Consider the following 14,107-nt stretch of genomic DNA (forward strand, 5'->3'; position numbering starts at 1 on the left):
ATGGTTTGGGTTGGAAGGAACCTTAAAGATCACTCAGTTCCAACATAGGGACAATACTATAAAATGGTACTGGTACCTCCAAGTCATCAATTTGAGACTTGTTGGTCAGTACCTTCATCTGAGTAATAGAAGTTTAAGTTCAAGGAATAATTTTTCAGGTTTTTGATAGTTTGTTCAAAAATCTTTTGTTCTCGTGCACAGTATAGGCATCAAATACACATTGTGTCTAACACTGTGAAAAGTAGTTGCAAGAGTAGTGTTGCATAATTCAAAGCTTTGATATTCCCTGTGTTAATCCTGTCTCCTGCAGTAAAAGCTTTCTTTCACTACCAGCAAGTCAAACTGACATTAAGTTTGTGCTTGAATGGATAACATTATTTCACAGACAATTTCATTCCATAAATCATGTGCAAACTGTTACACTGTAAGCTCCCTCTTGGTTGGCAGCAGTGCTTTGCTATCTTACTGTATCTCTTTAATATATCTCTTTACTTTGTTTTTTTTCGTTAGCACTTCTTTACATGTGTCCAACAAAATTTGTCTTATTAGTTTATGGCTTTAGTGTTTGCTGAAAAATATTTATATTTAACAGGTTACCTCAGAGGCAGTACTATAAATATTAGATGAACACTGAGAATTCGACTGTTATAGTGACAAGATCTTCAATCTGTTAAGTCAGTCTGTTTCAGTCATATCACACTGATGAGGAAAAAGAACTCAACTGATTTTTTTATGGTTTGTTAAAATATATCTATTTGGAAAAAAAAAGGGTACGAGAAAGAGTGTAACAAGCAACCCTACCTGAAGCAATTGGGGAGTTTGATTCACATTCTTACCACTACATTGCAAAATCTGTTGATACAGCATCCGTCCTTGTGGTACCCATCTGTTTCTAATATTCTTGGCTTTGAAGGTGAACACAAAAATCTTTTTAAATGGATAAGATCCAAATTTCACTTTTAATTTGAATTTTAAGTCATATTTTAAAATAATAATTTAATTAAAGGAACAGTCATTGAAACAGCTTTACAATTCAGAAGGATGGTAGGTAGCATACTAATGTACATATATTTTCTTGCAAAATTGCCTACTGTTACCTTATTTTGGTTGAGATGTCTGACTTTTGGTGTATGTGTGGTCCTCCTGCTACTGTCATCTTACGGTTCACTTGTGTATGCTCAAACCCATCTTTATTGTTTGTTCCAACTGTATGTTGTTCTGCTTTGTTGTGATACAAGTCTCCTATGAATATCTGAACTGGTCATTGGCTGGAGTCAGTGTGGAGTCACTTTTCTGAAAAGTGTTGCCTTCTTTTTTCCTTATACTTTTTTACCCCTACCTATATTCATCTCTAATCTCTGCTTTACAGCTGAATTTGAACTCGCTTGGTCAGTCTTTTTTGTTCAGAGTGTGTACAGTTCCTAGCACAATGGGATTCTCGCCAATGACCACCACTGTGAGACATTTGATAAGACAAATAACTTTACAGAAATCAGACACTGTGAGAATTTTTGGTCATTATTCTTGTGAAAAGGAATTTTTTGAAGTTACCCACTTCTGACATCTGGGCAAAATGTAATAACCTCTTAAAAACCTTAACCACTGAGCTTACCAGGCAGATGTTACTAATAATAACTAAAATGTTTTTATCTGGTTTTTGTAGTGTCAGTTTTGTGAAAAGGCTTTTATGAACTATACCTTTTTACAAAGTCACATACAAAGACGTCATCAGGAAGAATCTCAGATTGGTATGTACTTTAATGTTATAAGAAAATTGAGATAAACAGTTTGGAAAAGTTTAAATATAGTGATGATGTGCAGTCCATGATTTTGTGTGAGTAGGAAGGATGATTTTCACGTTCCAGTTTTAGGTGGCAGATACCATTTGTGTGAATGCAAGCAACGCTGTCTGACAAAATCTATTGGGCGACGTATTCTCAGTCTCTGGAAAAATATTAACAAAAGATTTTCAAACTAGCATTCCCACTGAATACTTAGTCAGCAGCAGACTTCAGAGCACATTTTGCCTTTAGGCATGTGTGTTATGAAGGTGTTGATAAACTGAACAAGTTGCACTAGGGAAATACATTTTGTGAATACATGTGAATTATCAGTACAGAAATAACCAAGTCACTGAGATCACTTTGAGTAGAATGAGGCTCTCCTGAACCAAGCTGGGTGTAAAATATAGTGAGAAAAAGAAATTGTCAGTAGTCTAACTTCATGTATCTATGGTAATCTTGGTTGCTATATCACTAACTTATATACTTTTGTGTCTTTAAACTGAAAAATGTTCAGTTTGAAAAACATCACTTGCAAGGATTGTTTTGATCATCTCCAGATTCTCTCCTTCTTGTTAAGTTGCACGCTTATGATTGCTAAGGGCTAACTGGTATTGAAAAATGGCCGTGATCAGAAATTCATTAGGAAAAAAGAGCGTTTGGAAGGAGAAAGAGTAGGAAGAATCTAAGAAGGTCTGAAGTCAGAAACAGTGAGAGGAGTCTGATTAAGAATCCGAGAAGTGTAAATATATTGGAAGAAGAAATAAACTCTTGCGTACTTTACACTTGATATATAAAATATAATAAAAATGATAGTGGAAGATGCTGCAGAACAGTTGAACTAATTATCATATAAAGAATTAGTCTTTATATGATATTAGTCTTTATATATATAATTATCATATAAAGAAATGGCTGTGTGAGGACAGTACTCCATGCAGTTATTTTCTGCTCAGATTCCCAGATGATGAGCTAGTAAATCCTTGGTAAACTGAAACATTTTAAGATTAAACACTGTTATAATTTTTGCATATTTTAACATGTTTTATTGCAACAACATTCCCTCTGATTCATTGCAAATAAATAATGATTTGTATTGCAAATGGACTGTGTACAAAAGTTATTTAGAATAAATTAAACCTAACAGAAATGAATAACGAGGTTCATTTTGTTGTTCATATGACCTTTTTGAGCTTGTGTTGCTCAGGTTACTTTGAAATTAGATTATATAATACTTTTTTCTTGTCAATATTTCATAAACAGGTTCACATGTCCATAATACCAGTATTTTTCAGTCACTGAGGATAACATTAGTAGTCCAGAGAATGTATGTATTTGGAGGCATCTTTTGAGAATCATGGTGGTGAAAGGGCAGGTAGACTGAGAGTCTCACGTACTCAGGATGCTACTGAAATGCTATAGAAACTCATTTGCAGTGAGTATCACATTTGCAGAAATTACAACAACTTTTAAAAAAAAAATCTTTGTTTCCTTCAAACAGAACAGAAGAGGAAAGCAAAGACAGACAAATTGCAGGATGAAATTGATAAACTGAAGGAGCAGTTGCAGCTCACCAAGTCCCAGTTAGAGGCTGAACAACAGGCTAATATGATCAGGATTTCTAAGGTAATATGTACTAAATAATACGAACCTTTCAAAAGAATTAGTACTTTGGACAGTGTTCACTCATTTTGTAACTGCAACAGAACAAAACGTAGCTACAGCTCATGTGACTGGCACCAGTGGTGTTTTGGCATTACAGCATACCTCCACCTTCTCCCCCAGTTTTGAACATGCGCTTTCTCCTTACTTTTGTTTTAGACATAATTCAAATGAATACTTAAGACAATGCTTCTGTTAGCACTTGCCAGTTCATAAGTATGACCTGTTACTGAAGCTGATAGAATTGTCTTACTGTGACAAAATATAAGCTATATTTAAAGTTATTGCTGGTTGATGAGAAGCTTGACGTAAGCCAGCAATGTGCACTCACAACCTCGAAGGCCAACTGTATCCTGGGCTGCATCATAAGAAGTGTGGCCAGCAGCTCAAGGGAGAGATTCTCCCCCTCTGCTCCGCTCTTGTAAGACCTCATCTCGAGTGCTGTGTACAGTTCTGGAATCCACAACATAAGAAGGATATGGAACTGTTGGAATGGGTCCAGAGGAGGGCCATGAAGATGATCAGAGGTCTGGAGCATGTCTGCTATGAGGACAGGCTGAGAGAGTTGGACTTGTTCAACCTGGAGGAGAGAAAGCTCTGGGCAGACCTTACAGTGACCTCCTAGTACCTGAAAGGGGCTACAAGAAAGCTGGGGAGGGACTTCTGACATGGGCATGTAGTGATAGGACGAGGGAGAATGGCTTCGAATTGGAAGGGGGGAGATTTAGGTTAGACATTAGGAAGAATTTCTTCACCACGAGAGTGGTGAGGCACTGGCACAGGTTGCCCAGGGAAGTTGTGGCTGCCCCATTCCTGGAAGTGTTCAAGGCCAGGTTGGATGGGGCGTTGGGCAGCCTGGTCTAGTGGGATGTGTCCCTGCCCATGGCAGGGGGGTTGGACCTAGGTGATCTTTAAGGTCCCTTCCAACTCAAACTATGATTCTTTGATTATATTTTGTCATGATGAAACGCTTCTTATATATGGCTGGTTTTATATGTGAATTTAGAAACTAAGTAAAATTTTCTTCTCCATGAGGACCTTTACTGTCTAACAGCGGTGTAAATTATTCAAGGAAGAGAGATTGAGAAGAAACAAAGCAATCTAGACCTTGCATGTTGGTCTTTAAGTACTTAGTATTTGATTGACCAGAGAGCCAAAGCAGAAAATAATCTTAGCTACTGCTGTAGCTAAAAAAAACTTCAGACACAATGATGTAAAAGCAGTAATTATCTCTTTGTAATTGTATGCAAGGCTCTATTTAGGATGATACTGAGTCTTGTGATAGTGCTTACTAGCTAATAAAGAAAAAAAAGAATGTCTAAGTTACCCATTTCTTTTTTTTTAAAAAAAAAAAAAGCTTGATAATTTCAGATCTTCTCACATTTTTAGTTTCTCTTTAAGTGCACATAACAATCCGATAATTTGTTATTGAAATAGGGATGGAAATACATTTAAAGGATAGAGGGGGCTTTGTGATTCACTAAGGAGAAAATTCTTGGCATCAGAGACAACATACTTCTAATGATTCACTTAGATGTTGATCTTGGTATTGCAGTTTGCCCTGTACCATGTTCTAAAGCAGGGTTTTGTGGTTGTTAATGTAACTTGAGAGAACGTTGTCTTAATATATCACCCAATATTCAGAACTTCTTAGTGGAGTTTAAGGAACTTTGAACATAAAACCAACCATTAAATTTGAAGAGAAGCACTACATTTTTAATTTGAAGAGAACTAACAGAGGAAATATGGGTTTTCTGTAAAACATGCAGCTTCAGTCTCTCTTTTCTTCAGTTCTCCTGTTCTCCTCCTGCTGGGACCGTTTGGCTTCTTGTTTTTTTTCCATTTTCAGAAGTAACTAGATGACCATATGAAAAGCACCTAGGAGTGTGAGCAGGATCACAATAACGAGCTGTGGCCTTGTGTGGACATCTGCTAGGTATTCTAGTTGCTCATTCTATGCCTCGCTTTTGAGAAGGGCATCTATAACATATTTCTCCTGTTCCTGAAACATTGTTCTTTCTTATGAGATGGAGGTTGGAGTATTCATAACAGTGCAGTGTAGATTTTTTGGTGCCTTAGGGGTTTATTTTGAAGTCACTTGTCGTAGTGGAGACAGTCCTAACTACAAGGCAACTGCCTAAAATGACTTGAAGCTACAGCCTGCAGTGTTACACAGCAAGAAGCTTTCAAAGCTTCTGTGTTTTTCTGGGGAGTCAAGGAAGATAGAAATGTGAAGTGTGACTGGTTGCAGTTTGTCTGTCATGACTGACATCCGCTGTCAGTTCAGGTATCATTATGTTGTTGTCTTGATTCAAAGATCAGATGATCTGTCGCCTGTGTATTTTTTCTTAGGTGAACCACTGTTGGAAGTAATTGTGATAAAAACTGTCATGATTCCAGCTTTTGGTCCCTTCTATTCCTTTGAGGTTGGAGGATACAGAAAATACCTTCCTTCATAAGTGTACTTTGATTGCTTGTTGTAGTTGATCAGAGAAAAAATTCAGAGTGAATGTTGTAATGGAAAGATGTAGGGGTTGTACAAATTGAAGACTATACAAAAATGTATAGGCAATGGCATGGTAAAATTAATTTAACAGATGGAGTAAATGTATATAGGGAAAACATATTTCTATCTTCATCTGCAAAATGATGGGTTCTGAGCTGAGTGTTATTACTGAAAGGCGAGATCTTAAGGTTGTGTATGTAGTTCCAGCAAAATGTCAGCCCAGTGGTTAGTAGCAGCCAGCAAAAAAATCAAACCGTAGAATTGTTTGGTTGGAAAAGACCTTTGAGATCATTGAGTCAAACTGCCTGCCCACTACTAAACCATATCCCTGAGCACCTCATCTACCCATCTTTTAAATGCCTCCAAGGATGGTGACTCAAACACCTCCTTGGGCAGCCTGTGCCAGTGCCCAATAAACCTTTCAGTGAAGAATTTTTTCCTAATGTCTAATCTGAACCTCGCCTGGTGCAACTTGAGGCCCTTCCCTCTCGTCCACTAGATCAGGCTGCCCAAGGCCCCATCCAACCTGGCCTTGAACAGCTCCAAGGATGAGGCAGCTACAACTTCCCTGGGTAACCTGTGCCAGCGCCTCATCACTCTCATCATGAAGAAATTCTTCCTTATGTCTAGAGTAAAGAGGTGTCAGTCATTCACTTTCTTTTTCCAGCTCAGGACCTAGCATTCCTCCAATGAACCTGGCAGGAGCCGGTTTTGAATTGAAAAAGGAGTACATGGCTCTTCATGCAACTTGTAACAGGCCTTGTGGAGCTTATTTTGTTGTTCCTGGAAGCTGCCACAGCCACGAGGGGTGACTGCAGCAGTATGGGAGGAGAAATGTATGGAAGATTGCTAAGTTTACAAACTGTATCAGGCTGAGGAAGTCCTCTGAGCTGCAAAGAGTTGGTAGTTTGCAGTCTGTTAAGGAGAATGTGTGTGTTTGCTTGCCCTGCTGTTATCTTTTCCCACCTATACACTTAATGGCCTCTGTGAGAAACAGGATGCTGAACTAGGCTGATCTTTGATACAGTGAAGTAAGGTCATTCATGGGTTATTCAGTGAAAAATAATGAACTACCCAAACTTCTTGAAGCATCCTTGTTCTGCTAGCAAAATGTACAGTTTGCTACCCCAGACTTCTTCAGAAAGTGAATTTTTTCTTCATGTCAGTGTTGCCTGTTGGAAGTGAGTGCTTCCCACACATAGTTTAGGTGCTGGAATTAGTATTGTGTGTGGAAAAATAACAAATAATGCTTTAAAAATAATTTTAGGAATGTGAACAGCAAAAATCGAAAGAAGAAGAAATTCTACAATCACTTCATAAATGGAAAGAGGAGGAAAAAGAGAAATTAGCTGATGAAATAGAAAAAGTGAAAGAGATGTTTATGAAAGAGCTTAAGGAGTTTTCTTCAAGAAATTCAACGTTAGAGAATGTAAGTGATTTGAATTTTCCAACATTTTAAGACATGAACCCTTTGTAGTAGGTGCTAATGATTGTCACATAGTTGAAATGTGGTGTAGTCATCTTAGAGCTTTCTTACAAAAGTTTAAAATTAATGTTGAAGAAGAGCCGTAATTGTATCTTTGTATACTGCTACTTTATTAAAATCATTTCAGTTCAGTTTTTTTAGTAGCATTGTTTTGGATTAATGAATTATGACTTCAGCATCTACCTCTGATTGTAAATGTTGTTATTATTGCTGTCTGTTAGGTATCTTTATATCGATGTTTTCATAAGTGGTGTGAAGGGGCAGAAACTCTGTGTTGTAGGCCTGACAGCAGAACTACATGTGTTTTCAATACATGCTCTGGAAATGCTTTCCAGAGTTTTGATTAAAAAGAATTGTAAAAGTATAGGTGAGTTGGAAAACAAATATGCACAGCATTAGCAGAGCAGCTTATATTTTGTAGCTGCTAATTCCTGCGTGTGTTTGCAAGGTATATTTTTATTAGATGCATATATTACATAATTACTACATGAAATCTGATAGATGCTGAACTCATGAGTAATGTGAGAAGTATCTGATGCAGACTTTGTGTGGTTATGTTCAATGTAAATTTTGTATTAGATGACAGTTTTATAAAACGAAATCTGTGTACCTATTCGAGTCTTTGTTCTTCCTCTGCTGCCTTTTAGCAACTGTTAGAATTACAGAAGACCAATATGCAACAAAAATCCAATTTAGGGATGCTGAAAGACAGCCAAGAATTTACAGAAGAGAAACTTCAGAGTCCTCAGGATTATCAGAATGTAGTTAAACTTCTTGAAAATCAGGTAACACTGTGACTCAATGTATTGCCTTTGACAGACTACTTGTGTTCTTTTTGGTTTTGTACATCTCTGAACAGGATTATAAATCCATAAATAAAATTCTCATCCCTCTCAATGTCTAAAAGTATCTGTTTTTAAAGATTTGCTACTATTTAGCACAATCTCTGTAGTGGAAATTGAGGAGTTATTATCCCTTATCAATAAACTGTTATTTATTTATTTATATGCTCTTTTTTTTATTATAAAATGTATATGGCTTTACCAAGTATGATTGCAGTTCAATTCCAGAAGACTCCAAGGAACCTTTTATGTTTGCTGATGTGTGAGGCCACTTAGGGAAAAATGGGAGTTTTCTATTGTCCAAGATCAAAGAAAAAGTGTTAAGAAGCTTTCTGACAAGATTTGTCAGTCTGTGGCTTTTGAGCCACATGAAGCACTTGAGCTTGTCAGGTACCAGGACTATATCATCTCACCAGTAGAGATGCTGCTGCTAGTGCAAATCTGTTGGACAATCCAAAGTCCCACCTGTGGGAAAGACTGAGCTAAGAAGGACAACTGAGGCCAAGGTAATTGCATTGCTCTGAGACTTACCTGCATTTTCACGTTGTTCCTATAAAAATAATGAGTTGTGAGGCCATTGGAAATAGCCACAAACATTTTTACTCTTTTTTTGATGCTTTGAGACACATATTATGTGTTTCATGGTTCTTGTGATGTGAAAGTCTTTGTACACAACTGATATCATCCAGAATTTTGGTCAGTTTTGCTCCAAGATGTGGAAAACTTAGTAAGTTTTGCTTTGTTTTTTATTTAGTCAAAGAAAATGCCGTTCATTCTAAAACTCGTATTTTGATACTGTTTTTTAATCACCATTACGCAGAATGCATTGCTAATCAGTGCTTGAAATTAAATTATTTTTGGGGAAAAATGCTGCTTTTAGTACTCTTATTGTTAATATGCAAAGGTGTATCAAACTACTTGTGTATTTCTTGCTCACAGTCTCTCTATATACAAATCAAGGAGCAAATACAGAGTTTCTATAGGGACTGGTAGGTAAGCCATGCTTAGGTGTATAAAACATGCTAGTGACTGTCTAGGTCTTAAATACGGTGTTACTCATGTTTCATATAATGAATAATCTTTTCAGCATTTATGCTTTATTTAGGAAAAGAAAACTGCATATATTGAACTAAATGATTATGTGTTATTATAAGAATTGATTTCCTCTGTGCAGGAAAGTAAGTGGGCATCTAAAATACAAGCCCTTCATTATGACCATAAGACAGAAAAGAACATGGTAAGTGGCACAGCAAACCACTTAAGAAAACCAATCTCTTTTTAGTTTATTTTCTTAGCCTTTCAGTGGTTCTTGATATGCTATAATACATCTGTTGCCTAGACCCCAAGAGTTTATCAGAGTGTGTCCTCTTAGATGTTTTTGTTATCATTGTATTTCTGTTACGCTAGAACCTTGACACTTCAGTTAAGGCCAGGGTTGAAATGGAATTTGTGCTTCAGACACCTGAAATTGTATCTCTTTTGAAGAGCTGGCAACTAATTCTGTGAGCACTCTGTTATACAGTGTTTTCCATATTATACAGTGTTTTCTGTGTTACCTGGATATGCTGGATAATTGAGATATAACTTGCTAACATGTAGCTTTCATCTGCCCTATATCTTCTGCTACCATGAACCTATGGCATATGTCTCAATTTTTTTCCTCTTTTCTGTCACTTCTCTGCTGCTTTTTCTGTTATAGCTTTCTAATGCAAATCTGTTCAGCTTTTTTCGGGAAAAAACACCATGGCATTTTATTTCACTTCAGTTTATATATTTTACTATGCAAAGCTTTATTCCTCAGATTTTTTTTGTCTGCATTTCTTTTTAATCTCTTTCCTGCTTTGTTTCTCTTGCTTCTTTTCCTTTCATTTTCCTTTTATGTGCGTGACCATGTAAGAACTGAGCAGATCATAGTGGTCTGACCAGCTTCTCCTCCTCTGGCAAGAAAGCAGTGGGGAGGAACCATGGAACATTCCCAAAAAAGGATGTAGTTAATGATACACCCACATACAATGCAAGAATAGAATAAGGGAGGAGTAATGTAAGTATTACTTTTGGGATGGTGCACCTAAAATATTGTTCCCTTTCTTCTACTTTCAGAGCTAATATGTTAGGTTTATCATGCAAACTCACATCTCATCTCTTTAAAATATAATGATTTGACACTATTTAGAACCAAAAAGTATTTATAGAGTCTTATGCTTTTTCCTGGAATCTTATTTTTAGGCAATCTCAGCAATGTGTTTGTGTGTCCCTCTCTTTGCATTGACATTTAGGTACCCTTCCTTGCCTAAATAAAAAGTGATCCAGACAACTGTTTCTCAATATATGCAAGTCCCAGTGAAATAGCAGAAGATGTTATGGTTTTGCTGAAAAAAAAGTGTTAAAAATATTTAAGCATGACACTCGCTTGTTTAAACTTTACAGCATTAATGTATATTATATTAATATGAAATTAGTTTTCTTCCAATTGCTTTCTAGCTACTGTTACAGATTAAGAAGCTTAAATCATCGCTTAGAGAAGACCTGAATAAAAATAACACCTTTTACAAGACGAGGATAGAAGAATTGGGGCAGAGGCTTCAGGAGCAGAACAATCTGATTATTAGTCAGAAGAAGCAGGTCTGGTTTGTGAAGCACCCTATGTTGCAGAGAACATAGTACACAAAGAAACATGTTACTAGCATTTGGTCTTTGGTGTCTCTCTGTCTGCATAGTTAATGTTCCTACTATAGTATTGCTGTAGTATTTTCATTATACTTTGAAAATTACATTGATAAGTAAGAATATGTCTGAAAAAGAGGCACAGGAATGTTAACCAGGAATTAAAACACAATTTAGAAGGAAAGGATTGATGAACCCAAGGTTCCCAAAGTGGGTAATCAAAGCACTGTAGAGGTAATTCAGTTTGAAAGCCTAGAAGTATGAGTGTGAAATATTTTAGATAAAACCAACGTTATTCCAGCAAAACATGAGAAGGGCTGAGGTAGAGCGCTGCGTAGCGGCCCGCTGAAGTGTGGCCTTTGGTGGGAGTGGGATGCGGGCTTCATGTCCATCACAGGAAGAGGTGCTTTGACAAAATGAAAACCTGGTGCTAATAAATCAGGTAGAAAGAGGGTCGTGTTGGCCCTGATTGTTAGCGGTATGCTCAGTTTGTGTTTTGTGGAAAATATTCCATTATAATATAAATTTGGGGAGGGAAGTGAAGCTAACGAACATTCCAATTTCTCTTAGCCTTGTTAAGACATTTTTTTGCATCAGAATGACATTTTCTTCCCTTGTCCAGATTTCAAAGGTTTAAAAACACAAAACTGGAGGAAAAGACCAGATTGGATGAGGCTATGAGCAACCCAATATGGTGGAAGGTGTCCCTGCCCATCGCAGGGGGCTTGGAACTAGATGATCTTTAAGGTCCCTTCCAATCCCAAGCATTCTATGATTCTTAATATGTTCAGCACAAAAGTAAAAGATTACTAGGTCACAGTCACCAAAGACCTCTACAGATGAAAAATTTCTGATAATGAACAAGATCTAATTGGTCACTAAGTAATCATAATGGAATCTAGTGTTTGAAATCTGAAAATACATGACTTCTCACACTAAAAATAATATATCATATTTATCACTGTGAGAGGAATTAATTAAATTATTACCATACGAATTTTAACAAGAGCAAGTGCTGAGTTCTGTACCTAGGACAAGGTAATCCTGGTTATACATACAAACTGGGGGTGAGAGGCTGGAGAACAGCCCTGAAGAAAGAGACATGAGGTGTTGGGTTGATGGCAAGTTGAGTAGAAGTAAACAGTGTGGCCTGGCAGCCAGGAGGACCAACCTGGGATACATCAAGCACAGCATTGCTAGGCAGTCGAGGGAGGTGGTTGTGCTGCACACTGCACTGGTGTGGCCCCACTTCAAGTTCTGTGTGCAGTTTTGGGCACCTCAGTGTAAGGAGGACGTCAAACTGTTAGAGTATGTCCAGAAGAGGGTGACCAAACTGGTGAAAGGTCTCAAGGGCAAGACTGATGAGGAGCAGGTGAGGTCACTTGGTTTGTTGAGCCTGGAGAAGGGTGAGGGGTGATGTCATTGCAGGCAACAACTTTTCCAAGGTGGGCAGCAGAGGGAGAAGTGCTGATCTCCTCTCTCTGGTCACCAGCGATAGGATGTGGAATAAATCTACATCAGGGGAAGTTCAGATTGGACATAGGAAAAAGTTTTTGACTGAGAGGGTGGTCAGTCAGTGGAACAGGCTCCTCAGGGGAGTGATGACAACACAAATCCTGTCAGAGTTCAAGGAGCATCTGGATGACACTCTTAGTCATATGGTTTAGTTTTAGGTAGTCCTGTGAGGAGTAGGATGTTGGACACAATGATCTGTATGGATCCTTTCCAACTTGAGCTAGTCTATGATTCTATGAAGTTATTTGTTTGGAAGTGAATTGGTTTTTTCTTAAAAGTACGCCTTTTTTCAAATATAACTATACATTTTTTGAGGTGATCAGTGGATGAAAATCTGTGTGGTATGGAGTTTAGACTATCACATGATTAAGTGGTTCTTACAACCTACTCCTCTGTGAGATTTCTTTAGATCAAATTACAGCCAGCTTGTTTCCTCTCTACCCTCAGTCTTGTTCAGTGCATGTGCTGGGTGTCAGATAGACACAACTGTAGAAAAGGTGGGAGAACTGTTCATCTATTTAAAATCAATGTGTAATTAAGTGTTTCCCTGGAGTGGAGCTAGACTTGCAAAGATGAACATAAATTACTGAAACAGAAAGTAATGAAAATCTAAATGCTGAAGCGGCCCATAAGCCTACTCTCATTTCACTTTATAGCTTGTAATAACAGAGCGCATGAAGCATAAGTTCATGTAAGACAACAAACAGAAATAAAGTCTTCAACATTCATTGAGTATGAATGAAATATGCATTAGGCTGTGCAGCAGAGTTCTACAAACATAGTATTTTTCTCTGCAAATCATAAACAATAATTTTTGTTATGGAATAGTAGTGAAAAGAGTTATTTTGTACTAAATGTTCATTTGTAGATATTAATCATGTACATTTGTAATTATTCATGTATGTGTCTTTTCTATTTTAGATAAAAGAGTTGTCCACAAGATCTGTTGCAAGCATCAAACCGTATGATGGTAAGTATAAACTGTAAGAAAAAGCAGGTTTTGTTTTTTATTTCAACAGCTTGGCTGAAACAAATGTTACAATTAATTAAGTAATATAGACATCAACTTTACTAATTAAATATTGAAATCAAATCAGTACTGGCAATTTCTTTGCGTTTCACAGGGTACCTTATGCCATGATTTCGAAGTTCATGTTCTGCTGCTGTAAGGACTTCTAATGTACAAAGCTGATCACCTGAGTAGTGAAGAGATGTAAAATACAGAAACTCTAGTTTATATTATGTAGTAAACTTTTGCCTTTGCTTTATGAAGTCTAATTTTAATTGTGTGTTCATGCAGGATGCAGAACTCACAAAAGGGAGAATACTGAAAGAACAGACAAAATTGATTAATTTATCATTTAAGATACAGAGGATCAAAAAATTTTTGGACTCTAATATTTTCGTCTCCACAATGCTTTAATGTCTGGAGTCCATTATGAATAGAGAAAGCTGATAATAATGTTTTAGGATGTTTTTCTGCACCACAAACACTGTTGGTGTTGCAGCTGAGGTGTCTTTTAATAGGTTTATTGCAATAGATGATGACAGCTGGACTAATTCTAATCTAAGTTTGGAAACCATCTTGCTTTATTAGCAGGACATTGGCTTGAACTGAGCCTAACGTCAGGGAGTAGGTTAGTTTGAGGAG

General features: G+C 37.1%; 1 protein-coding gene across 3 annotated transcripts in view; it reads left to right on the top strand.

Moving 5' to 3' along the window:
• The window catches only part of DZIP1 (DAZ interacting zinc finger protein 1), a 44,077-nt gene that overhangs the window by 8,428 nt on the left and 21,542 nt on the right, over positions 1-14,107 (top strand). For 2 of the 3 annotated variants that reach the window (XM_054078214.1, XM_054078224.1), the window contains exons 5-11: positions 1,664-1,748; positions 3,283-3,407; positions 7,217-7,378; positions 8,083-8,220; positions 9,452-9,514; positions 10,759-10,899; positions 13,378-13,426. In XM_054078214.1, coding sequence (XP_053934189.1) covers positions 1,664-1,748; positions 3,283-3,407; positions 7,217-7,378; positions 8,083-8,220; positions 9,452-9,514; positions 10,759-10,899; positions 13,378-13,426 — 763 coding nt within the window. The remainder of the gene's footprint in view (positions 1-1,663; positions 1,749-3,282; positions 3,408-7,216; positions 7,379-8,082; positions 8,221-9,451; positions 9,515-10,758; positions 10,900-13,377; positions 13,427-14,107) is intronic. The other variant, XM_054078235.1, reaches the window with a different exon arrangement.

This window comes from Cuculus canorus, chromosome 1 (genome assembly GCF_017976375.1).
Source record: "Cuculus canorus isolate bCucCan1 chromosome 1, bCucCan1.pri, whole genome shotgun sequence".
In the NCBI taxonomy this organism is placed as follows: domain Eukaryota; kingdom Metazoa; phylum Chordata; class Aves; order Cuculiformes; family Cuculidae; genus Cuculus; species Cuculus canorus.